Below are 26,326 nucleotides of genomic sequence, written 5' to 3'. Positions count from 1 at the left end.
GCTTGTGTTAAGGGCAGACTCTGCTAAAGAATACCATGATGAGGTGTGTCCTCCAAAAAGCTACATCATCTAAAAGCCAATGACGATGACGTAGACAGAGACCACTCTGGGGAGCAGGAACAATGTTCAGATGAAAGGTTTGTTCATTTCCTATAGCTGCTGTAATAGCTGCTGTAACAGATTACCAGGGGACAGTGGCTTAAAACAATGTAATTGTATTATCTCCGTCTTCTGGAGTTCTGAAGTCTAAAATGGGTTTTACTGGGTTGATGTCAAGGTGTCAGAAAAGGTGTTTTCCTTCTGTTGGCTTTAGGGATGAGTCCATTTTCTTGTCTTTCCTGGCTTCCAGAGGCTGCCTACATTCCTTGTTCGTGGCCCTACTCTTCCGTTTTCAAAACCAGTGGTGGCAGGCTCAGTGATGTTCACACTGCCGTCTCTCTAAGTATTCCTCTTCTATGTTCTTCTTCTAAGGAAGATAAGGACATAAGAACATAACGTCCCTTATGTTTATACTGGGCCATCCAGATAATGCAGGATTATCTCCCTGAGATCAACTGATTAGCAACCTTAATTTCCTCTGAAATCTTAACTGCCCCATCGCCAGGTGACCTCACATGGTCGCTGGTTCCTGGAAATCGAAGGGAGACATTTCTGGGGGACCATTATTCTGCCAGAAAAAATGGGAACACCAGAGAGTTCAGTTATGTATCCCTAATCCTCCTAGCAACCTTGGAAATGGAATGTTTACCAAGAGACTTTGAGAATTTAAGTACTTTGTACTTTTTCCAAAGATATTATGCTAGTAAGAGATAGAGCTGGAATGTGACCCAGATCTGTTCTGGAAGCCTGTGCTCATCCATGCTGTGTTCCTCCCCAGCAGGCAGCCTGGGCCCTCTACTGAATCTCTACACCACAAGGAGCCTAAAGATTCTTCAGCAGGAATCTCAGAGAAAATTCATCTTCGTTCAGGCATTTCAAGGAATACTAGCCATGACCAAGAGTCAGGACAATTGGCCTCTACTTCATGTAATGTCTGCATTACAACCACTGCAGAGCTGGGCAGTGTGCTAAAACATGCAGGTTCCCTGGATCCTCAACTGTTAAACCAAAGATTTGAACTGTAAGATGTCCAAGACACCTTCTAGCTCTAAAATTCCAAGATTGACTAACGGTACTGGTGAAACTATGTTGCAGAAACAGGTCCACTCGATGGATGGCTAAGTGTTCCAAATGCCCCTTTTTATCATGATGGGCTCATCAGTAACATTTTCTAGGCATCAAACCAATCAGCTACTTTTGGTGTTTCTCCCTGGAGCCCTGTTCTCCTGCTCCAGTGGGCCTGTCTCCTGCCCGTGCTTGCTGCGTCTCAACCTGCCATTTTTGCCGACCACGATGTCGGGACTTCTGTTTGCCATTCTCCTGTGTTCAATCTTCTCTTTTCTGGACCTGCCTCTTCCTCTTTCATGCTTTGTTCCTTTGTTTTGATGGACCATGGACTCTGGTAGTTTCCTAGGAAAGTATAAACGGAAGACAATTCTTTTGAGGGCTTCAAGAATGCTTTTGTTCTAACCTCAATGTTTGTAGCTTATAGAATTCAGGGTAGAAGAGTACCATCCCTCAGCATGACTCCTTGCCTTGTCTACTGCCTCTGGTGTGGCTGGTCGGCAGTATGATGCTGGTCTGATTCATGAGCCTTTGCAGACTGTTTGTTGTTGCCTTCTCTCTCTCTCTCTCTCTCTCTCTCTCTCTCTCCAGAAGCTTTTAGAATCTTTATCTCTTGTGTTGTGCAACTACAGAATGACGAGTTTTGTTGTGACTCTTTCTTCAGTTGTTGTGTGGGGCAGTCAGCGAGCCCTGTCACCCAGAACCCAGTCCCTCGGTTCCAAGAGCTTATCTCATTGCATTGCTTTATCTCGGTTCACTAATTCCTCCTCCTGTTTTCTGTCTTCTCCTGTATGAAAGTCATATTAGACATTCTAGACAGATCTATTGCCCTTATTTTTCTCCTGCGTTTTCCACTGCTGTAACTTCATTTCTATTTTACATGAGATCTCTTCAATATTATCTTGCAGTCTTTTAATTTTGTTGGAAAAGTACCATTTTTAACCTCAAAGAAATATTTCTTCCTTTGCTTTCTTTTATAGTATCTCACTTTTGTTTTGGGTGCAATATTCTCTCTTAACTCATTGCCGATACTAGTTTTTTAACTTTTTGTTCTGAAATAATTCTAGAATTGGCAGGAAGTTCCAAAGGCAATACAGGGAGATCCCCAAACCCCTTACTCCTTTGCCTAGTTTCCCCTCATGGTCACATCTTACATACTTATAAAGAGTATCAAAACCAAGGAACTGATACGGGTGCAAGGTGTGTTATAATTCTGTCATTTTATGACGTAAAATACATTGCCTCTCAGAACCCCCTTTATAACCTCATCCTTTCTCCTTCACTGCAGAATATTGATTTTTTTTAAAGTTGTATTTTCCTATTTTCAGCATAATCTCTTTCCTCAATGTCCTCTCTCTCTTTCTCTCTTGTCTCTTTCATTCTGGAAGCTACTCACAAATGGCTGACAGCGTTGCACATCCATTCATGGTTGAGCAGGAAGCTCGGCTGTGGTATTTGGGGGTCTCACCCCAGTGAGATCATCGGCAAGTTTGTTTTCTCTTTGGAGGACCCTCCAATGGCAGCGCCTGGGATCTTTCCTATAGGTTCCCTAGGAGGCTCCAGTGAAGAATCCTCCCATCGTCTCCTCAGGGACAGGGAGAACTATAAGCCTGGCTGCCAACTTCTGGAAAGCAGAGTGTGGGGAGGGAGTGGAGAGCATACGATTCCATGGGCAGACTTTCCCTTAACCCCCTTGTCTTCAGCTTGCTTCCCATCTCTCCTCACACCCCTTCACGGTGATCTCCCAAGTTTCTTAAGTTCAATTTCTGAAGAAAATAAGCCCCCAGTCTCTTGTGAGGTGCCCAACTTCACGAGGATAGGGAAGGGTGTCTAATGGCTCCTGACAGATTTCCCCGAAATTCTTTGTTCTCAGTCCTTTGCCTCATGGCACTTCACATTTTTGCAAAGCCTTTCTGTGGGTCTAAAAAGGAACCCCTGACTTCCCATCAGTGTTCCTCTCACCAGCCACCATCCTTAGTCACAAATCCTCTAGCAACCAAAATTCTGTTGAAGTGTCTTTCCTCTGACACTGTTTCTTATCCAATTCACTCAGTCCTCTTAGGATATTTTTTGTATTTTCTTACTTCCTTTACAGTCATTTTAATAGGATTCTGGGAGGGAAGGGGACAGGAGTATGCTGTTGACCTGTCATGCGTAGACACATTCAGTAGTTGCTTTTTAGAACAACACTTGAGGGGCGCCTGGGTGGCTCAGTGGGTTAAGCCGCTGCCTTCGGCTCAGGTCATGATCCCAGGGTCCTGGGATCGAGTCCCGCATCGGGCTCTCTGTTCAGCGGGGAGCCTGCTTCCCTCTCTCTCTCTCTCTCTCTCTCTGCCTGCCTCTCTGTCTACTTGTGATCTCTCTCTGTAAAAGAAATAAATAAAATCTTTAAAAAAAACAACAACAACAACAACACTTGAAGTATATGGTGAAAGCTGAATTTGTGTCCTAGTGAATTTTAAATACAGAAGTTCCTTGGGAGTATATTTCAGTAAATTATCACACACACAAAATTGAGATCACTTCTACTACTCAGAAGTAATTCTTCCTTCTCATTTGTCTTTAAAATTTTGGTGGGTGATAGATGGCTGTATCTTTCAGATACCTTTACCCTCATTTCCTGCTATTGCAATACCAGTGTTGTGAAATTTGACAGCATATGTGAGAGAAGGCTAAAGTGAAAATGAGCTCCAGACAGTATGTAACTTTTGCCTCTAGAGTTAATCACCTCTAACCAAGGACACGGACCCACAGAGCTCTTTCTCTGGGTTCTCTGCAGATGACTCGAATGAATGATGGCTTTGTCTGCTCTTACCTGCTTTGCCTTCTAGAATCCAGACTGCTTCTGACTGACCATTGCCTGAGTGGATGCCAAACAGGGTGGGAAGGAGCTGTTGGTTTTGAAAGCTGTGAGTAAGGTCTCCTGAAGGTTGAAAACCTGCAACAAGTGTGGAAGCAAGAGAGAGAACTTGTCAAGAAGAAAGAATTTAGCCGAGAAGGAGAACAAAGGGAAAAGCGGACAGTAATGGGGAGAAAGACAGTGGAGAAGGTATGAGAGGAGACTGAAAGCGACACGGAAGAGAGATATGAAGCCAACACAAAGAGAGCTCGCACCATTAACCAGCAAATACTGATCTGAACAGAATTGAAGTTAGCCCATTCATTCATTTAACAAATATTCAGTAAATCTACTAGGCGGCCACAGTATACAAGTCCTGGGTCGGAAGGAATAAAAAAGGACCAAGAAACATATTTTTTAAAAAGAAGGAAAAGAAAATATCAGATAGTAAGAATTAAAATAAGGTGTAGTTGAGTGGCAAAGGTGTCGCTAGGTGGTGGTCATTTAAGCTCAAATTTGAGTGACAAGAGGGAACCAGCCTGCAGAGATCAGGGCAAGTAACACACAAAGTGCAAATTAAAAATGTAACGAGCTATTGTTTTACACCTGTCAGAAAGGCAATAAGTTAGGTTAGAAGTTAGTGATGCCAGATATTGGCAAGGATATAGAGCAACAGGAATTCTTATTTGCTGTTGGAGAGGGTGCACATTGGTACAACCACTCTGAAAACAATGATGTGTTACCTAGAAAATGTTAACATAATTATATCCTAGGGGGCCTGGGTGGCTCAGTGGGTTAAGGCCTCTGCTTTTGGCTCAGGTCATGATCCCAAGGTCCTGAGATGGAGCCCCACATCGGGTTCTTTTCTCCGCAGGGATCCTGCTTCCTCCTCTCTCTCCCTGCCTGCCTCTCTTGCCTACTTGTGATCTCTGTCTGTCAAATAAATAAATAAAATCTTAAAAAAAAATTATATCCTAGAAACTACTAGTCCACACCTAAGTATGTACTGCAGAGAAGTTTTTACCTGCGTATTAGGAGGTACGTCCGAGAAACTCTGGAGTTTTGTTGTAACAGCAAAAAGTGGGATAGGCTCAAAGGTCCACCAATGGTAGGATATAAAATTGATATTTTAATGAGATCTTGATATTTTAATGAAATAAAATGCTATATAGCAGCAAGAAGGAATACATTACGGCCTCGTTCAACATCATGATAAACTTCAGCAACATAGAGCAGAGTGAAAAAAACCAAATGGCCAAAGTCATATGATTTCGTTAACATGCAATCTAAACCCTGTATTGTTTAAACATACAAGCAAACAAACCATAAACAAAAGCAAGAGCAGGGATGCCTGGGTGGTTCAGGGGGTTAAAGCCTCTGCCTTCAGCTCAGGTCATGATCCCAGCTCAGGTCATGATCGAGACCTGCACTGAGCCCTGCATCGGGCTCTCTGCTCAGCACGGAGCCTGCTTCCCCCTCTCTCTCTGCCTAACTCTCTGCCTACTTGTCATCTCTGTCAAATAAATAAATTTTAAAAAAAATCTTTAAAAAAAAGAAAAGCAAGAGCATACTCCATACAAAATTCAGGCAAGCATTTATCTCAGAGTGGGGAGGACAAGGGCTGGGATCAAGGACGGTCTCCCGGAGCTACAGTAAATGACGGATGGCTGGTGGGTACATGAATATAAGGGACGTTGTTTTCCTGCAAACATCCTATATATTTTACAAATATTGCATGTATCCATCAAAAATTGCTTTGAGTTAAATACAAAAAGCGGGGAGATATTGTAGACAGAAGCAAACACAAAGGCTTTAAAGTGGGAAAAGCTAGGTGTTTTCCAGGGTATGAGAGGAGGCCCGTGTGGCTGCAGCACAGCCCTTGGCGGCAAGGTAGAGAGAGATGAGGCATCAGAGAGGTTAAATATTGGCCCAAGATTATTCACTTGTTAAAATGAGAGAGGCAGGATTTGAACCCAGGCCCACGTGTCTCCAAATCCATGCTCTTTACCATTCTCTGGCAGCCAGAGAAGGAACGTTCTTCTACCAGGTTCTGAAGGCTGAGTGGGAATTTTCCAGGAAAGAGGAGAAGGGAAGAGGTGGAAGTGGCAGCAGGCAGAGGAGAGCCCGGGTGAGCCGAGCCTGGAAGTGTGAGGTGCTGCGGTGGTGAGGTCTCTCTCTCTCTCTCTCTTTTATAAAATCTTTCAACAAGTATTTCTTGAGCAGCCACATCGTCCAGATCCTGGGATGAACCCAGTCCCTGCCCTCACGGCCTTAGCTCTTGGCAGAGGCCCAGGGGAAAGCCTTGGGGTGGTGGGATGGGGCAGTGGGAGGGGCAAAGGGCCACACATGCTTCCTGGTTTGGGGCAAAGAGGTCCCAGGATGTGAGGAGAGGCGGCCTGAATCCCAGTCCTGCCCTTTCTGGGGAGGAGGGCTGACCGTCTCCTTGCTGAGTCCATGCAGCCATGCCTTCCTGGCTCTGCTCCCTGACACAGCGTGCTGAGTGCCTACAGAGCACAGGGCCTCAGGTGCAGGGGCCCAGCCAGGCCAGGCAGGGAGCTGGAGCAGGGGCCCAGCGAGGGGAGCGGGGAGCTTGGCGGCCAGCCGCTATAGAGGAGGGAGGGACTTGGGGGCTCTCAGAGGTCTGTCTGAGGGGGGCTGGGCTGGTGGGGGAGGCTCTCTGGGGGGCAAAGGAGTGGGAACCCAGTTGGAAAGACCTGCAGTGGGCCCGGGCTGGGGCAGGGGTGCTCTTTCACCGCGTGGGGGGGGGGGTTGTGTCGGAATCCCCTGGGGATTGGGGGTGGGGGATACTTGTCCCAAGAGTCGAGGTGCTCTGCCTCCTTCCATCCCCCACTGCTGAGAGAGGTGTCAAGACGGGCAACCACAGAGGAGAGAGGAAGGACAAGAATGTTGTTGAGTCACTGGGCTACCCTGGGGGAGCTCTGGAGGCAGCAGCTGAGGGAGAGCACTGCTCCTGGAGCCCAGTGGCTGTGGGGTTGGCCAACTGCCCTCTGGATATGGTGGGGACTCTTCGGGGGATCGAAAGGATGGCTGGGAACCCCTGTGGCAGCAGGGTGGTGACCTCAGGGTGGGGCAGGGGGGTTGGGGGGAAGAGAGCCCAGAGGTGAGCCATGGTGCCTGTGGGCAGGCTTCTGCGGAGCCCACAGGAGATGACCAGCAGCTCCCCAACGCAATACACTTTCTCACCCCCAAGTGGGCAAGCTGTTTCCTCCCTCCAGAATTACTTCTCCTCAGTCTTTATCTCAAAGCTTTTTCTTATTCTTCACAACTTATTTCAAGGGCTGATTCTTCCAGGAAGCCCAGCTTATGCTCCAGCAAAGTGCTAGGCTGCGTCTTCCCCGCAGCAGAGAAAGGAGGGCGAGGGTGTCCCTGACTGAGCCGCTCACACCCTCACTTCCGAGATATTCCTGCCCCAACGCAGAACGTGATGAAGCCTGAGAGAAAACAAACCCGGATGTAGGAACCTTCTCCGGAGGAAGCAGACTGTCAAGGTCAAGGGAGAACGGACCCAAACTGAAGGAGATGAAGGGGTGTGACAAATAAATGCTATGCAGGACTCGGGAGTAGAATACCCGTGGCAATTTTTTTTTTTTTTTTAAGATTTTATTTATTTATTTGTCAGAGAGAGAGCGAGCGAGAGCGAGCACAGGCAGACAGAGTGGCAGGCAGAGTCAGAGGGAGAAGCAGGCCCCCTGCGGAGGGCAAGGAGCCCGATGCGGGACTCGATCCCAGGACGCCGGGATCACGACCCAAGCCGAAGGCAGCCGCTCAACCAACTGAGCCACCCAGGCGCCCCCCCCGTGGCAAATTTTGAATATGGTTTGTAGGCTTTTGAGAGGAGAATACCATATATCAATATTCATTTTCGGATTTTTCATCACTGACCTCTCCTTATGTAAGAGAATGTCTTTATTTTTTTTTCTTTTCTTCTTCTTTTTATTTTTTTAAACTATCCATGGCAAAGCTTGGAGGTAAAAAGGCATCATTTCTGCAATTCTTCACCAGCGTCTCCAAGAAGTGTTGGTAGAATGCCAGCATTTGGGGAAGCTAGGCAAGGGAGAATGGGACTTCTTTGTACTGTCTTTGCAACTTCTGTAATTCTTGAAACTATTGCAAAATAAAAAGGGTTTTTACTGTTAGAGCTAAGAAGGAAGAGAAAGCAAGCAGCAAAGAAAGAAAAAGAGGAGAAGCGGGGGGGGAGAGAAGGGGGGAGGAGGTGAAGGAAGAGGAGGAAGTGGGAGAGAAGGAGGAGAATCTCCGGCTCCTCTCAACGCTCACGCATCCCTGCAGGCTTGCTTGCAACGAACTTCACTCCTTAAACACACGCCTTCGGTGTTGCCTTCGTCATCTGACAGGGCCTCCAGAACTTCCTTGTTGTCTTCATTAAGCAATTTAGTGCAGAAAACTATAGAGACCCAAACTGCTTTAAAAAAAAAAAAAAAAAGGTGGAGGAGTTTTGTACCTGCAGCCCTGCACTTCCCTCAGCTGCTCGCTCCAAAGGCCTAGGGTCTCCTCTCCGGCCCCTGCGCTATAGCAATGGCTTCTCTTCCTCTCAGCCTGGCATTGCTGTGAACCCCACTGATGTCCTCCTGGCTTCCAGAAAAACAGAGTTTCTGTCCTGCCATCCAAGTCCACAGAGAATGTACCTGAAGTTGATTTTCCTGCAACTATGTTGGTTTCCTAAGTCACATTCATGGGCTCCGCCTTTAACCTCCCTTGTGGCTTGAAATTGCAAAATCTGATAATTGGATTATTGTATCCTCCACAGGGTCTCTTCCAGCTCTGCACCCTGTGGTTCCATGGCTCTCAAGAAGTCAGACCTAGGAGACCCCAGAGCAGCCTGGCCTTCCAAAATTTGACAAACTCTGCGGTCAAGACTGTGTTGCTGGTGCCCTCTTGTGGGCAGATCTGACCCCTACCTACCTAGCTGGGAAATTGCATTATCAGGAAATGACAAAATCAAAATAACACCCAAACGCTTAAATAATAATGATTGACATTGGTTGGAGGGCTTGGATGCTGACCAGCAAACTGCACATATGGCCTCCCACCACCCTTCCAGCCGCCCTAGGCAGTGAGCGGTGCTACTTCCGCCATTTTCGAAGTCATTTTGTCCAAAGTCCTCCCAGACCCCCAGCACCAACCCAGGCAGCGGGATTCCAAGCTTTCTTCAGAACCCAGCATTATGCTGCCTCATCAGAGGAAAATGTCTTTATTTTTTTTAAAGATTTTACTTATTTTTCTGAGAGAGAGAAAGAGAGTGAAAGGCGAGAGAGATCACAGAGGGAGAGGAAGAAGCAGACTCACTGCTGAACAAGGAGCCCGGACCCTGACGTCATGACTCCAGCTGCAGGCAGATGCTTAAACTACTGAGCCACCCAGGCGTCCTGGACAATGTCTTTAAATGGTCTTTACAACAGAAAACAACTTTAGGGATCATATAGCCAGCATTTCCCCAAATGGCCCACTGTCTAGAGGCAGTTTCACTGAAGGATACTACGGCTGTGAGTGTATGTTGGTGGGGGTGGAGAGACAGAGTGTTCCAAGATCAAACCAGTTCGACAAATACCCACTTAAAGAAAATTTATGGTGACACATCTCCCTGCATTCATTATGCTAATGTGGAAGAAAGAATGAGATAGAATAATGAGAAGGAAAGTGATAGGATATGGCACATATATTCCCACATATATCCCCCACTCATTAGTTTCTCGTTCGTTCCTCCACCTCAGAACACTTTGGGCCAGGTAGTTCATTGCTGTGGGAACTTTCCTATGATGTTTAGCAGCATTTCTGGTCTCTACACCTATAACACCTCCCCTCCTCCACATCGTGACCACCCCAAATGGCTCCAGACATTGCCAAATGTCACGTGAGCAGCAAAAACGCACCTGGTGAATGCCCCAGTTTAGGCGATGCTTCGCAGAGCAACTCAAAGGACTAATGTTGCAGGAAACTCACTTCTGGAAACTCCGCTTCCATTCACTAGGCTCACCTGTAGGAGAGGACATGACGACCCAGGGAGGTGAGGGGACTTGCTCACACCAGGTATATAAATTGAGTGATGCATTTCCATATGGGCTTCAACCCTATCCTGTCACCCTTGGGTGACTCTGACAATGGGGGCTGAAGGTAGGATATGTAGGCAGGCCTCACTCAGCCCAGCAAAGCCCTGTCTTGGTCCCTGCTACTGTTTCACAGATACTCAAATTCTCTAACCATGTTTTTTCTTCCTTTTGAGGCAGTTCATGGACCTGGGGCACTTAGATGCTCGTCAAAAGAAAGAACAGTTCACGGCTGATCCTGCGGTCAAGGTCATACTGTAATGAATTTCTGTTTTCCAACAAAAGCACCAGGAGGCTAAGTTCAGAGAGAATCCCTTTTTCTTAATGAAATTCCCCCAAGTCCCCTTTGCTTAAGGATTTCCCAACAATAGTAGTATTGGGGACCAAAGTTGACTTCTTATGTCTTTTCCCTGAAGAACCCTTGGAATGGGGACAGATTTCCATTTATTAAGCAGATGTGAGGTGGAATTAGGATCGGGGTATAAATGATAGGGGGTCAGATGGAGTCTTAGAGACCAAATGCTGTGCTTTCTAGAGTGTTCAAGCAGAGGCCAAATCTTAAGGTCAGAAGGACCCACAGGAGGGGGGAAGTTGGGCTAGGTACAAATTTAGTACCCACCCTGCCTCGGTGTGGGCTTGCTTATGGAATGATCCATAAGCATGCAGGGACATTCTAGAAGCAGGGACACACCCTATTGCCCTTCTCAGTCCACTGCAGCATTGGGTTTCAACCACCTTGACGCTAACCTTGGAACAGACTAAGGAGATAGTCTGGGGACAGTTACTTCTGGCCTGGAGCGATAAGCACTCTGTGCTCTGCAAAGCTGTTCTCACCCACTGAGCGAGCAAGCCGGACGCAGTGTTGACAATGTTAGCCATCACCCCTCCTGCGCTTGCCACAGGGCTGGCACTGCCCTGCAGGCTTTACCCTTATAACTCATTTCATCTCCCCAACCTCCCATGGAGGCACGGTTACTGTGCCATTTACAGATGAGAAAACTGAAACACAAGAGTTGCACAAGGTCACAGACCCAGTGAGTGTAACAACCAGCTTTGAAATCCAAGTGGTCTGGATCGGGAGGATCTCAAACTCGGTGCTACCAAGCCCCTCTGCCCCCCATGCCTGACAACGCAGCTTTGAGAGCCCCGCAGTGAAAGGGATACAGACCCTACGGCTTGTCAGGAAACTGCCTAGGGCACAGTGTGTGATTTGTAATGACTGGAAAGACAGGAAAAACCAACTCTTCCTTTTAAAAAGGCCTTATGGGAGAAGGACATAGTTAAAGCAGAATCTGATCAACCGTCTTCCTAAAGGGTGGTGTCTTAGACCGTGATGACGACTGATGAGCTGCTTCTCGCGCCCCGCGGACAGCAGCGTGAGCTGGGAACAGCAGCGTGAGCTGGGGGCGCTGATGGGCTTGCTTCTTTGCTTGAGGAGCCGGAAGGGTGGAACTGAAAGCAATGCTGCCACCTGCTGGACGAATGGATGATTTCCCCCGTCCCTCCTAAACAATTTAACAGTTGGGGAAATAGAAGATTTCAGTCTCAGCCCATCTCCTCCTGGGCTGAGTTGGTGCCTCCTAGTATGCCTTCGGCTCAAGTCATGATCCCAGGGTCCTGAGATCAAGCCCCGTGTTGGCGGGAACCCTGCTTCTCCCTCTCCCACTCCCCCTAATTATTTATGTTCCTGCTCTTGCTATCTCAAATAAATAAATGAAATCTTTAAAAAACAAAAGCAAAAACACACACAAAAAAACCTCAGTCTCTACTACATAAGCGATATGTGATAAATGTTAATTTCCTTCTTTTTACCGGACAGCACAGGCTTTGGGACCGTTGACACAAACAGAGCCATGAGAATTACTGTTTGCAGTCTTCACCTGTCTCCAGCTCTGAAGCTGATACAAGACTGAGAAAAGGCATCACCAGTTAGCTTTAAGTTCACTTAGCTGGGGAATCATAAGAAGTGGCCGAGATTGGCCCACAAACACACTGCCACGCGAATAAGCCATTTCTTGTTGGCTACTGATAGAGAAGCTGTCTCCCAGAGCCTTCCACCTTGAGTGGTAAGGCAACGTGCTCTTGTCGGACACTCGTGGAATCCCTAAGAAACAGAGTACAGTGGAAAGACTTCAGATCCATAGTCAAGCCTTTTGCCAAAGGCATCTTTATGGCAATAGTACGTGCTCAGTAAATGACCTACTGCCTGGCTTCGTTATTTTGTCTTTAACATTGCAGTTTGCTCAAGTGAATGGGACTGAGGATAGGATCAATGTAATATGGGTGGGGAGATGGCAGAAGGCGACACTCCTCAAATGAGCAACTAGAAGCTTCTCTATCCCTGCCTGGGGTGGTGGCAAAGTCTGTGAGTGGCAAGCTAGAGCGCAGGGGAACTCTGGACCCCGGGGCTAGTGATCTAATGTCTCCACGCATCACCCCCACCCACCCCGCCCACACCCCGGGTGAAAGAACCTTGCAGGCATGACCGGGAGGAACTGGGATCTCAGGCTTGCCACAGGTCTCTGTTGGTTTGACATCAGCCCAACACGACACAGAGAAAGCCTCGGTCATGAGCCTTCTCTGGTTATCTCCAAAAGAGGATGAAATCAAGAATTCCAGTGTCTCCTTTGTCAAACATCCTTCATAAGCCCGCTTCCTTAAAACCAACATTGAAGGATCTCTATCTTTAGATAAGCAAGTTTCCCAGCTGGTGTGAAAGGAGAAACGGCCCTTTTCACTTCACCAGAAACAAACTAGGGCTTTCGTGATGGGTGTCACAGCAGGTAGGTTGTAAACACAATTGGGAAATCTCAGCGTAAAACTGAGAAAAGCCGTCTCTTCTGCTTCCGCACTTAGGGGCAGCTCTTAGTCAAGAGGACTAAGAATACAAGAAATTAGCCACAGAGCTTAGAGGAATTCTGCACTTTCCTCTGCACTTTCCAGGCCTCTGCTTGTGCCTCCAGGCTTCTGGGTCCCAGGGCTGCTCTTCCCCCCTCGTCTTGCCCCCCCCCCACCTTCCCCCCACCTGGGTTCACTGTGCTTAGATCCGGTGCTCTGTGCACCCCGGGATTGCCTGCCCTGTAGCCCCAGACCACTTACAGTAGATAGTCTGGACTTTGCCCTTGGTCCGGTCTCTTGAAGGTGAACTGTGCTGCCCCCACCAAGACCAGGGAGCGGCAGCCAGTGGGATGGAGCCAGAGGCGGGAAGGGAAAGAGGCCAGGCCTCAGCTAGCCCTGAGTCCTCGAGCTCCAGAGCAGAGCACCAAGGACTCGGAGGTTCTCAATTCAAACCTGTCTTCCTGCGTCCTCATGAAGAGCTATGCATCGCGGTAGGAGGATAAAATAAATCTAGTATAATCTTTACATATTTAAGTGTCTGGTATGAGGGCCTGCATTTGCCTTCTGGCATGGGCTCTGCAAAGGTTTGTGGGGCCTTTCCCCTCCTACCTCCTGCCCAGCTGCCTCAGTTCTCAACATATTTGCCGGTGGCCACAGGGTCTCCTGTGTCCCTCCACTGCCCCCCCCCACCCCTGGCTGGGGTTCGGGCAGATGTGTGGGGCCGAGGTGAGCCCGGGCACAGTAAGGCACAGTAAGGTCCTGTCTTTATTTGAAATGTTGATATTTTATTCAACATTAATTTTTTTGACATTAATTTCTAAAAATATTACACAAAACATGATTTGTCTTGAATCTTGAGTTTTCAGGGTCCCCCGAATTCTATGCCTGAGAAGGAGGGCCTCGTTACCCTCCTGCCAGTTCTTCCTCTGCCTTTTCGAGCATCTTTCCTTTCCCGTTTCTTCCATGACAGCCCGGGTTCCGAACCTCATCTTCTCCGCTTGTCAGCCTCTAACTCCGGCTCCCATCCATCCTCAACCCTGACACAGCATTACCTTCCTGTGTAGAGGCTGAGTTGTGAGCCTCTCTCAAAATCCTTCAAAGCTTTCCTGCCTCCTGCAGAGTCCGAAGCCCGCCATATTCACTAGGCTCCATGTTCACTAGGCTTCACGTTCTGGGTCCTGCTAACCTTTCTGGCTTCCTCCCCAGCCGAACCCCTCAGTTCTGTGCTCGTCTATCACACTGCCTCTGGGCTGCTCCAGTACATAATTTGACACACGTTCTGCTTATCTCCTTCATGGCCTTTGTAATGGATCTTTCTCCACAGCAACATGGATCTTCTCCCCTGCCTCACGGGTGTCCCAGTGATGCCTCAGACTTGATCTGAAGTTGGAGCCCTAGGCTGACGTTCTAAGCAGCTACAGCAAAGAGCTACGGAAGTGACCTCCTTTGTCCCCAACCAGTTACTCCACAGGACACCACAATGTCTTCTATTAGACAGTCTCTCTCCCTCTCTGAGGTCCTCCACAGGGACCTGGGATGGGGCAAGGCTGCTAGACCCCGTCCCCGTTACACGCAGACTCCATGAGTGTGGCCAGCTGCGAGCGCCAGTGCTTTCCAGCCTGTGTAGGCAAAGAGGGAAAGCAGGGCCTTTTGAACACTTGCCATCAATGCCCCCTCGAGATGGGTCTGAAGGTATATTCTGATTTCTGTGAAATCTGAAAATCAGGATGGATTCATCTGCTGATGTGAGGTAAGAGCCACTTCCCCCAGCCACCCCCATGACGATTCAAGCCAGCACCTTCGAAGCTCATGGCTATCCCCGGGCACCTGAGGTCAGTGGTTCTCTCCAGTTCTCACAGATCGGAGTAGGAGAGGTGATGGTGCTGCTCGGTCCCCATTGTCATGTGCGTGGGGATCTCTACCCATACAGACACCCACAGGTCGAGAGATGCTATAGTTTCCATGCCATTGTTACCATTCTGAGTCTTGACGTCTGAAGGGAAGAGGCAGAGAACTGGAGGACATCAGAAACTGTGACACTCACTCATCTTCTAGCCCTCCTGATGCCCCCAAATGTTGGTGCATTGGTCTCCCAGGGCTGTGGCAACAAGTGACCACAAATCGAGTGGTTAAGACAACAGCATTTATTCTTTCACCATTTTGGAAGTTAGAAGTCCAAAGTCAAGGTGTCTGCAGGGTGGGGTTCCTTCTTGAGGCTTCGAGGGAGAATCTGCTCCATGCCTCCCTTCTAGGGTCTGCTGCTTGCCTGCAGGCCTCCATGTTCCTTGGCTTATAGACACATGGCCCCATGGCAGGCATTCTCCCTGGAACTTCTGTGTCTGTATCTCCATCCAGATTTTCCCTTTTCTTATAAGAACACCAGTTATTAGAGCAAGATTTGCCCCAATCCAGCATGACCTCATCTTAATCACATCATCAACGACCTATTTCCAAATAAGGCCACATTCAAACATACCTGGAGTGAGAACTTCAACTTTTTTTGGGGTGCACAGGGGGACACAATTCAGCCCACAATAATCCGCATATTAAATGGAGACACAGAGTAATTTACTCAGAGAGACACAGAAAATAGTTGGTATAACTCGGTTTTTAATTTGTCTTGACCTAATTATTACCACTTAATAATTGCTGTACCAGGCCCTTTGCTGGGTGCTTCCATGTCTAATCCTCACGGCAACTGCATATGCTTATGACCCCCCATTTTACAGAGGCGGGAGCGCACAGAGCATTTAAGCAACTTGCAGAATCCCATGAATTCAAAGCAGCAGATCTGGGAATCCATCCCTTAATTCTCACCCAAGTCAACCCACTAGAATATCTCTGAGATGTCTCACTCCTCCTCCTCACCCCTCCTCGCTCCATATCCCTCAGTATAACTCCCTCCTGCAGCTGTGAATCATGACTATAAAGGATACGTTACTGGAATTTTCCAAGAGACCAGTGTAAAGTTAAAACCGATCATTGGGATCACCGCACAGCAATTTGCTACCTCACAGCACGTAACGAATCTGATGAGAAAGACCAAGTCTTCATCTTCCTCTGGCAGCCAGGAAGGAGTTGCACGGAAAAACCAGGGCAGTGAGTCAGGCCCGTTAAAGAACAATGTATGTCACAACTGATCACTTCCCCACAGGCCTGCTGCACATGCCCTGAGGCCACTTCTGGGTTCTAACGGGCACCTCACTGGGAAGAAACATCTGTGACCACAGTGGGGAGGGACTGAATCTCAGCCAAACCCACAGAGTGGCTATGTATACTGCCTCATTCTTCCTCAAAATAAAAAATCAAAGGCATCACTTCCTGGCAGCTGCTGGGCACTCCTCCTTCCTCAACATCAGAGATGCGTCTCACACATGTCCACATTCCGGTGCCTTGCGAACACAGCAGCCTGGACACAGAGTCCTTCAGGCAACGAGGAAGCCGCAGAAAGTTCCTCAAATCAACACAAGGGCGCGAGTGAGAAAGCCCTCGGCCCCATGGCGCTAGCTAAGGTTTGACCAGCACTTACAAGCTCGGATTGGTTTTGCTTCTATATTATCTCAAAACGGTACCACGTGGGTAGGGGCTAGGAATGTGGGCTTCGGAGGCAGGCGGACTCAAATGCCAGAGCTAGCTCTCCCCTGCACCACCTCTGGGGACCTAGGTCATTTCTCTTCTCTCAGCCGGTTGTCTTGCTTGTGAAATGAAGACGCTGACACAAACTATGGAGATGGTATAAGGATTATTAACAGAGCACTCGGACTCTGAATTCCTAAGAAGGAATGAATAGAAGTTACAGGTAGGAATAAAACACTGCTTTAAATTTGATCTTATTTATCTTATCCCATGTACCTAAATTTCTATTGGAAAGAGACCTGGCTTGGGTTGACTAGGTGGCTCAGGTGGTTAAGCATCTGCCTTCGGCTCAGGTCATGACCTCAGGGTCCTGGGATCGAGCCTTGCATCAGGCTCTCTGCTCAGTGGGGAGCCTGCTTCTCCCTCTCTCTGCCACTCGCCCTGCTTGTGCTCTCTCTTTCAAATAAATAAATAAAATCTTAAAAAGAGAGAGAGAGGGGCCTGGCTTAAACAATAAATGAGAGCCCAGCCCCAGGTGCATCTAGGATATGAAAACAAGTGACAGGATGAGATTCGTGGGATTGGTAGACGCACTCATTTCTTTCATTTGCTCGATATTATCCTACTGAATACAACACACACACACACACACACACACACACACACACACACACACATGACTGGATGGGGTTTGGGCAAAGATGGGCTGGAAAGGGACCCGGGCCCAGGACCCCTCTCAAGTAGGCGAGAGTACACAGAAGGTAGAAGGGAAACAAACAAACAAACACAGACTCGCATGTCTCAAGAAAGCATATACATAAAAGAATATAGGAAAAATAAATTCATAACGGTTTAGCGATTTGCCTCGCCTTTTTAATTGATGTCTATGATTTTATTATTACTAAAATCACATTGTTCATTAACAGTAGTTTCCCACGATTTAAGTCTGTAAATACCTTATGTTCAGTTTTATACTGATGAGACAAAATCCTAAAGGGCAGGGATGAAGTTCTACCTAGCCGCGCACCCCTGACTCAGTGTGCGGAAGAGGGATGACAAGTGCCGCGCGGGTCTGTGCGTCTCTAAGGGCGCGGCGTACAGGCTCCTGCTTCAGACAGCAGCTCCAGGCACCGCTGAGCAGCTCCAGCTCGTCTTGAAATGGGTGCACCTGCGGAAGTAACGTGTACTCTCTCTACCCACCCTAGAGTAAGGAAAATCTAGAACACGATTACAAAACGGCACTTAAGTTGGAAAAAACCCGGGAGTAGACAGATAGTTGGCTGCATTTTTGTTCACTGAGAGTACCAATCCATTCCACAAAACAAGCTTGAGAGAAAGACAAATGGAGTCATTTGTCAGTTACAATTCATACAAAAATAGGCTCCAATATCAGCTACATACAACCGCTCAAATACGATTGAAGAAGTAATAAAAAAAACTCATAAAAAAAACCCAGCAGCAGCAAAAACACTGAACATTTGTAAACAAAACCACCAGTAATAAACCTACGCTTAATAACCCAAAAAAGTGCATTCTTTTTAAAACATTAAATATATATAATAAAAAACAATATTGGCCACTTTTTTCCCTTAATATACAGTACTCAACATCTGCAACAATCTGATCAATGATAGACAGGAATCGGTGTTCTAAGGCATGTTGAACAGTCTTTCCCAAAATACTCAGGCATCATGTTGCTGCAGAAGGTAAACTTTGCCAAAGTCTCCTCCGAGCTGTGATCCGTGCGCACCGGGGACACTCGGAGGACTGGAAACACTGCTTGTGAAAGCACGCTCTGCACCCTAGAGCAGGAGGACAGCCATCAGCGAGCAGCCTATCTTGTCTTCTCACATACATACAAATGCTCATCCCCACCCTGGGGAGAGACGTGGTCTGGGTCCAGAAACCCGTCGTCCAACAAGAAATGAGGCAGGTTGGAAGGGACAGATTCTAAAGTCCCCAGTGTGCCATGAACATGGTGAGTGTTGGTGACTGACAGCTCAGGAGGCGGCCCTAACTGGAAATGCCCAAACTGGAGAGACCTGCCTCCCTCCCTCAAGGTCCTCTCCCTTGGCCGACACTGGCCTACATCGGGTGACTGGTCAACATGCAGTTTAAAAGGTTTTGCCTGGCCCCTGTCCCCAGTATGTGACAACATGCAAGCCATCCTGTTTCAGAGCGTCTTGTGAGACATGCTGACCCTCCATTGCTACCACACAATGGCTCGCCTCCTCCTCTGCCGAGTCCTGCTGACTTCACACCCTAACGGGTGTTGAGCCTAACATCACACCCCGGTGAGCTCTCTGCACACAGATCCGTGCTTTGGAGTTTCTCTGCTGGGGAGCCTCCCCTGCGATCCTGCCTAAAGTGTTCGGGAAGTTGGTGCTGGAGGGGTAAAGGGGAGGAATGACTCTTATCAAGGGTAAAGGCAGAATGCACGATCTGATCTCTCCCAAGAAACAGCTGAGAGGTCACAGGATTTCCTCAAGCATCAATACAGACAATCTAACAAGATCTGAGCATCTCTGCTGGGAAGAGCCAGGTAGTAAACACGTTAGGTTTTTTGGGCTACGTGGTCTCGGTGATGACGACTCAAACTGCCCTTGGAGTACAAGAGGGGTCAAGGACAGCATCTCAGCCTTAAGCATGACCGTAATCCAATTCTAAAACTGGGGCAGTGGCTACGGCTTGCCCTGGTGGGAAAGAACTGGGCCATAGGCAAAAGGGGGAACCACTCTTCCCTCCTGTATGGGGAGATGTCCCCCGTCATCCCCGCCTCACCCAAATTCTCTTCCCCACACACCCAAAACTCCATGAGGTCCTACCCTACATACACGCATGCACTAGCACCATCATACTTCCAACAACAATGTGCTTAAGTGATTAAACTGCTATTAAGCTCATCGTGCACTTCCGTTTATTAAGCTATTATCAAGCGTGCATTATGAAGTTAATAAGATACCTGCACATCTTCTACACGTCTCAGTCTGAAAGGGGAAGATGACGGCTGTACTCTGGCAAAATTCACAGATGAAGCCCTTTCCTTGACACAGCTGTAAGAGAAGGGGGCCAAAAAGTTAAAATCCTCCTTGGCAACGATGCTTTTGATGGAGAAGTCAAGTAACTACTTTCACAGAACTTTATAAACCTCCATCGTTAAGTGTCTGGCATCCCGGCCTCTAGAAGGACCGGGACACTAGATCTCACTTGAGTAGAGTAAATAAATGGATGTGAACGGTACGTGTGCCTCTGTTTTGCATGGAGAGATTTAATCTAAGACGCCAGGGAAAGATCATGACTTTATACGTGGGCCTTCAAATGACCTTATTTCTGAGGGCTGTTCTACAATTTTTGAGTTCATGCAGACACAGAGCTCCTAGTCCCCGGGATCCTGAGTCCACATGGCTGTCCTTGGTGCGTCCAGAAAGATGGGCGTCAAGCAAGGTCCCCAGCAGCACTTGGCCCTGACACGAAGTCGACTGGCCCACGCTTGCATTCCCAGCCCTGCCACGGGCCAGCATGACGATCTTGGCTGTTACCAAATAGCTCAACCCTCATTTCTCTCATCTGGAAATAGTGTTCCCCGCACTTCCCTCACAGTCGGTGGTGGTTAAATGAGGTAAGGTGCAGAACACCTATCCCAGGCCTTAAAAGGTAAGGGACAGCTCAGGGTCACACCTGTCCCAGGGGAGCCTTACCTCACAGCTGGCCACATGCGCGAGGGAAGCTTTTAGAATGTCCTTGAGCAAGGGCACCAGCAGCCGTTTCTTGACCCTGACCAGATCCTCCAGGGAGAACAGGTGGAGCTCATCAGTCAGGTGCCTCGGCACCTGCTCAAACTCCTTTAGCGCGCTGCCGGGGAGGAAACAAAGAGGAGGTCGGACAGCCACCCACACAGAGGCTGTGACACAAGGAGGCCGAGCAGGCGGGGGTTTTCTCTGGCACTCACACTTGATTATTTTTTTAACTCAGTTCAAAAAAAAAAAAAAAGAAAGCCCAAGAGCAAGTGAACCTGGCTCACCGTCTGACATTCTGCAAGTTTGTTTGGAAGCCAGAAACCTAAAATTCCCTAAAAGTGGATTTCAAAAAGCTAAGCCATCAGAAAAACATCTCTCGCAGCCTGCCCATGGAGATTCTCAGCAAAAGACAGCTGCACAGTTATTTTTCAAGTCTTAAAAACATGTACTGAGATTTAAAAAAAAGACGACCTCATTCATTCCAGCTCAGTTTCAAGTCCATCTGCCTGCTGACTGTTGTCCGGCCAGCAGGAGGATCACTGCTCATAGGCAGGTGCGTGACTTGCCCAGCCAGGACCCCAGCACCGAGCCCAAGACTCAAGCATCCAACTGTGAGCTCATCGTAGCCACCTGTGTGTCCGAAGGGCAGTCACATATGGATTGCATCTTTCTCCAACCCCTACTTATCTCCTCCTGAATCCCCTATATCTGTTAGTGGCGCCACGCACTCATTCCCGAGCCAGCCACTGCCTACGCTGGACTTGACATTCCAACAGGCCAATCTGTGCTGAATTCTCCATCCAGCCTGAGATGCTCACTCACACTGCTTCTTCTGGAGGGGGACCCCTGACACTTCTTCAGTCTGACTTGCTCTTTAAACTCTGCTTTTTCTCCGGGAAGCTCTGTGGTCCTCCTCCCTGCCCCGCCCTGTAGGACCTAACTGTTGCCTCTTCTGTGCGGCACCATGTGTATATGTCTAACACATGGTCTGGCGATAAGAGCTTTGTGCTTTCTCCCTGGATGTAACATGAGTACCACAGACTTTTTATCTGAAGCACAGAATGGATACTCAAGAAATTTTGGTAGACAGTAATAATTATGAGGATTGTTATATGTTACAGGCAAGAAAACTGACAGCCTGAGACGTAGCTAACCTGTCACATCACTGCCATGAGGTAGAGCTTAAGGCCAAATAACTACAGGAGATGTGCTCCTCCCCAAGAAATTTAATTCAAAGGCAATACATTATTTAATACTATTTAATACATTATTTAATACTATTTAATACTATATTAAAGATATAGTACATTATCATTAAAGATCAGAAAGTGAAAGCAGCTTTAAAACAAAACAATTTTGGGGGGACGCCTTGGTGTCTCAGTCGGGTAAGCATGTACTTTCTGTTCAGGTCATAACCCCAGGGTCCTGGGGTCGAGTCCCACATCGGTTTTGATGTGGGGAGCCTGTTTCGCCCTCTGCCTGCTGTTCCCCCTACTTGTGTGCTCTCTCTCTCTCTGGTAAATAAGTAAATAAATAAAATCTTAAAAAAATAATAATAAAATGAAACAATTTTAAAAAAAACTATGATCCTGTCTATTATAACAAATAATCTTAACCCCTTAAGTAACCTCTTTTCTCACTTAAAAAATTATATCTCTGTCATTGAATTCATGCCTATACCTTTATGCCATGGCTCCCCAAAATTCCACCGCTATAAGTTTATTCTAAGGACATATTATGGATGTGCACAGCGATTCATCTAAAGCCCGGTCTTTTAAATAACTAATGGTATTAAAAATCCAAGTATCTATGAGGTATTAAAATCTATCTAGTTTACTATCTATACTCTATAGAGTATAGAGATAGTATACTATCTATAGAGATATTAAAATCTATTTTTATATAAAGATATTAAAATCTATTAGATTAAAAATCTACCAGTAAGGGGTGCCTGGGTGGCTCAGTGGGTTAAGCCTCTGCCTTCAGCTCAGGTCATGATCCCAGGGTCCTGGGATCGAGCCCCACATTGGGCTCTCTGCTCCGCGGGGAGCCTGATTCCCTCTCTCTCTCTCTGCCTGCCTCTCTGCCTCCTTGTGATCTCTGTCTGTCAAATAAATAAAATCTTAAAAAAATAAAATCTACCAGTAAGAGAACCATACCAAAATTAACACCACATGATACTATAAAGTACGAAACAGAAACAACAGTTTGACACGCCCTCCATCGGGGATTTTTTAAAAAGGCCATCGATACACCCTGCTCAGAGCACCTCTAGTCACAACAGCTAAAAGGTGAAAGCAACCCAAGGTGGCTGAACAGATAAACAAAATGCGGTAGGTACATATAATGGAATATTTTTCAGCCCTAAAAAAGGAAGGAACTTCTGACCCATGCTACAACATGGGCGTTTCTCCAAGAAATTATGTTGAGTGCCATAACCCAGTCACAAAAGCACAAATACTCTGTGGCTGCACTTCCAGGAGTCACCCAGAGGAGTGAGTCCATAGAGACGGTAAGGAGAATGGTGGTTGCCAGGGGCAGGAGGAGCGAGGGAGGAGGGAGTTATTGCTAAGTGATACAGAGTTTCAGTTTTGCAAGAGAAAAAATTCTGTGGATGGATGGTGGTGACGGTTGGACAAGAATGTGAATGTACTTAATGCCACTGAATTGTACACTTAAAATGGTTAAGATGGTATATTTTGTTATGCGTGTTTGGCCACAACTTAAAATAACAACAGTAATCATAGTAAGGCCGCCGGCTGGAGTTATTTCATCCTTGTTCTGGCCGATTCTTCTAACACGTTAAGTTCATTACTAGTGAGCCAGAAGATTCAGCAACTTTAGCTAAAGGGTCTGGATCATCAAGAAGAGGCCCGAGGGAGTTGCTGTGCTAAGGAGCCCTGTGGATTGAAGGACCTGGAAGCAGTTGGTACCCAAGGGACTGGCAGGTGTGTGTAGGTATGCAGAGGCTCCCAGCCCTCCCAACCTCAGGCGTGGATGGACCCAGCCAACATCAGTACCTTTCAGCAAACCTGCAGGTCTTCAACAGCTTCTTGATATGAAAAAGTTGTTCCCGGGTTTCCTAATGTGAGAACCCAAACAGGGGAAGAAGTTAATGCAATCAACGACACAGAAAATGTACAAATCAAATGTAAATGTTAGTTCTAACTTCGAAATGCTACAACTCTAAGACACGCAAACAGTCCCTCTAGCAGGGGTTCATGACAGAGTCCAGTAGAAACCCAAGTTGTGTGAAGCCTGAGGCTTACACAACCACGGGGGACCTTCTTTGAGGAAAACACAAAACTGTCTGTGAAAGATGGAGGTCCTGCCTTTTGTGGCTACAGGGATAAAACCGGAGGGCATCGTGCTCAGTGAAATCAAACAGACACAGAAAGAAAAAAAACTGCATGGTCTCACTTACAGGAGGAATCTTAAAAGAAGCAGAGAGTTGAACAGGGAGACAGGGAGGTGAGGCAAATGGGGAGATGCTGGCCAAAGGGAACAAAGGTGCAGTTACGTAGGATGAACAAGTCTACAGGTCTAATAGATCGTATGAGGACTACAGCTAATAATACTGTATTGAACACTGGAAACTTGCAGTGCTCCCAACACACACACACACACACACACACAAACCCTAACTGTGGAGACGGAGATGCTAATTAGCTTGACTAGTAATTATTTCACTTGTTGAACATCAAATTATCATGCTCTACCCCTTAAACATAATTTTATTTTAAAAACTAATAATAAATAAATGTCAAAATCGATGTGATAAACGCAAAACGATGCCTACATAGGGAATTTGGTACCGGGCCTTGGAAAATAAAGCTCCAAGTGGCTGGCAGCAAACCCGCCCTTTGGAGGGTCCGGTTGTGTCCCCTGAGACGGTGCAAGGTTGCAAGGTGCACTGGCGGCCGCAGGTCCCTTGGCGCCAGCGGCCCCGCCTCCCCCGCCGAGGCCAATGCTCACCCTCACTCTGTCCAGTTCCTTGACCTTGGCATACAGGCCGTGGCCGATGCTCAGCAAATTGAAAACGGGCTGGGGCCCTAGACCGTCCAGCAGCCGTTTGGAAAAATTGCTGACGTAGTACTTCCTGAAGTCCCACGTGGTCAGGATCCGCGCAGGGATGCAGCTCTCTGCGTAGACGTGGCAGCAGTCACAGAAGTACTTGCCCAGGTAGTCACAGTACCGGAGCCGCTTCACAAACTCTGCAAGAGCCCACGGGAGGGTGAGAATGCCTCACCTCAGCTGGCGAATGGCAAACCCACTGCCCTCTGCCCGCCTCCCCCCACCGCTTCCCATTCTTGTGAGGTTCAAGACCCAGATGGCAGGGTTTGTGCTGCTAACATCGTACGTGCCCTCAGAGCCTCTGAGAAAGCTCCGAGGCTGTGTATTATATGGCCATTCAGGAGCCCTGCTTTCCAAAAACAGGTGTCAGAAAAAGAGAAAGCCACCCCAAAGACTCCTGAATTTGGAAGACAGGCATTGTAAACAGCAGTGTAGGCAAAAGAACAGGAGGTTTAGAGTCCAGAAATCGGTGGGAGTCTACCCTCTGCCTCCTGCCCGCCGGCAGCCTGAGGGCTGGTGGAACCCTTTCAGGCTAACTATCCTGAAGCTATAAAAAGCAGCTCAGGACCAGGTTATGGGCTATCACACCTACGGAAAGTGCTTGGTAAATCGTCAGGCACACTTTGGAGACACCTTAGGGAGCAGCACCTTAAAGACTTCCTGGATAAGCCCAGGGCAAACACATTACAGAGATGCACCAAGGACGGCAACAGGCGATACATGGAAACAGGGAGTGCAGCTGACGAGGAATGACCTGAGAAACGATCTCAGCAGCAAGGACGTGCGTGTCGAAAGGGTGAATGCTTGGTTTTGCAGGAGACCGTCACAGAGGTAGAGGACCCAGGGCCGGCGAGGGGCAGAGGGGCGGAAACTCACTCTCAGGGCTGACCTGAGGGGACTTTCTAGGAGGACATTTCCACGATATACTTGAACTCTGATGTGTACTGGGACTCCTGCTTTGGTGACACCAGACAGAAATGGTAACATGCACATGTGGAGACACAGGTACCCATTACAGTACGTTACAGCAATCTGAACATACATTACGAAGCACCCAGCTAGACAGGCATGGTGCCCTCAACAATGAAATGACAGAGAGCCCACGAATGCATGGATGAGTGTAGGCAGTGGACATCCAGTTCCAGATGCTTACACTGCGATCGTGATTTTGCTTCTAAAAACACACATACACAGTCCAAGAGGATCCCCACCAAAAAGCCAAAAGTGAACACTTCCAGAGGGCAGGAGAAAGGATTTTTCATTCTTTTGCATTTTTTTAATTTGCTCAAATGAGCACGCATTGGTTTCCGAAATATATCTAACCAAATATATGGGCAAGCAAAAGGTGTAGGGACAAATGCATCAAGTCCCTGTGTACCTGCCACCCAGTTTAAGAAGAAGACAGCAACTCAGTTAAGTCTCCACAGTGTCCCGCCCTCAACCTTGGAGCCTAAGATGGGCGAGGATGATATCATCATCATCAGATTAAATGGAAGGATGGATGGCAAAGCAGCTACCACAGCACCTGGTACACTGAAGATTCTAAATCTAGTTTCTTTGCCCCAGCTTCCAGAATAAACAAGGTCGCTTGTATTTTAATGAAAGGAGACATTACTTGAATGACGAGCGCTTTCAGTGAGTTAGGTACACTGCTAGTCCTATATGCTTCTGCACGTATGTTTACAAAAATAAAGTAAAATAAAATATAAAACCAATCAATCAATCAATAAACAAGGCCCGAGTGACTGCAGGAGTTATCCCTTACTGAGCACCGACTTTGTGTTACACTCTGGTTAAAATTCTCACCTACACTGTGTCATTCTCTGCTCGAACCAATAAGAGGCAGGGGCTATTATGTCCCATTTCACTGATGAGAGCCCAGACAGGGAATGAAGAGACACTCGGGGAGCAGGCTAGTGGGGTTCCCACCCACGTCTGGCCGGAAGCTCCAGCTTTTGGCCATCACGGCCCCCTCACCCTCTGCCGCATGCAACGGAGAGAAAGGGCGAGGAGCT

The 26,326-nt window shown here is 47.6% G+C and overlaps 2 protein-coding genes across 9 annotated transcripts in view; one reads left to right on the top strand and one right to left on the bottom strand.

The window, feature by feature from the left end:
• LRRC63 (leucine rich repeat containing 63) overlaps positions 1-17,680 on the top strand; it is a 70,955-nt gene extending 53,275 nt beyond the window's left edge. Inside the window, exons 10-13 of the mRNA XM_059377780.1 lie at positions 8,507-8,663; positions 10,263-10,335; positions 13,228-13,415; positions 17,539-17,680. Of these exons, the coding sequence (XP_059233763.1) occupies positions 8,507-8,663; positions 10,263-10,335; positions 13,228-13,415; positions 17,539-17,680 (560 nt within the window). The remainder of the gene's footprint in view (positions 1-8,506; positions 8,664-10,262; positions 10,336-13,227; positions 13,416-17,538) is intronic.
• RUBCNL (rubicon like autophagy enhancer) overlaps positions 17,338-26,326 on the bottom strand; it is a 39,778-nt gene continuing 30,789 nt past the window's right edge. For all 8 annotated transcript variants that reach the window (XM_059378303.1, XM_059378301.1, XM_059378302.1 and 5 more), the window contains 5 exons: positions 24,213-24,451; positions 23,258-23,319; positions 20,199-20,352; positions 19,463-19,553; positions 17,338-18,302 (listed from right to left, as the gene is read on the bottom strand). In XM_059378303.1, the coding sequence (XP_059234286.1) occupies positions 18,190-18,302; positions 19,463-19,553; positions 20,199-20,352; positions 23,258-23,319; positions 24,213-24,451 (659 nt within the window). In that variant the 3' untranslated portion in view covers positions 17,338-18,189. The remainder of the gene's footprint in view (positions 18,303-19,462; positions 19,554-20,198; positions 20,353-23,257; positions 23,320-24,212; positions 24,452-26,326) is intronic.

The sequence above is a fragment of the Mustela nigripes genome, chromosome 15 (genome assembly GCF_022355385.1).
Source record: "Mustela nigripes isolate SB6536 chromosome 15, MUSNIG.SB6536, whole genome shotgun sequence".
Lineage (NCBI taxonomy): Eukaryota > Metazoa > Chordata > Mammalia > Carnivora > Mustelidae > Mustela > Mustela nigripes.
This window is presented reverse-complemented; position numbering and strand designations above follow the sequence as displayed.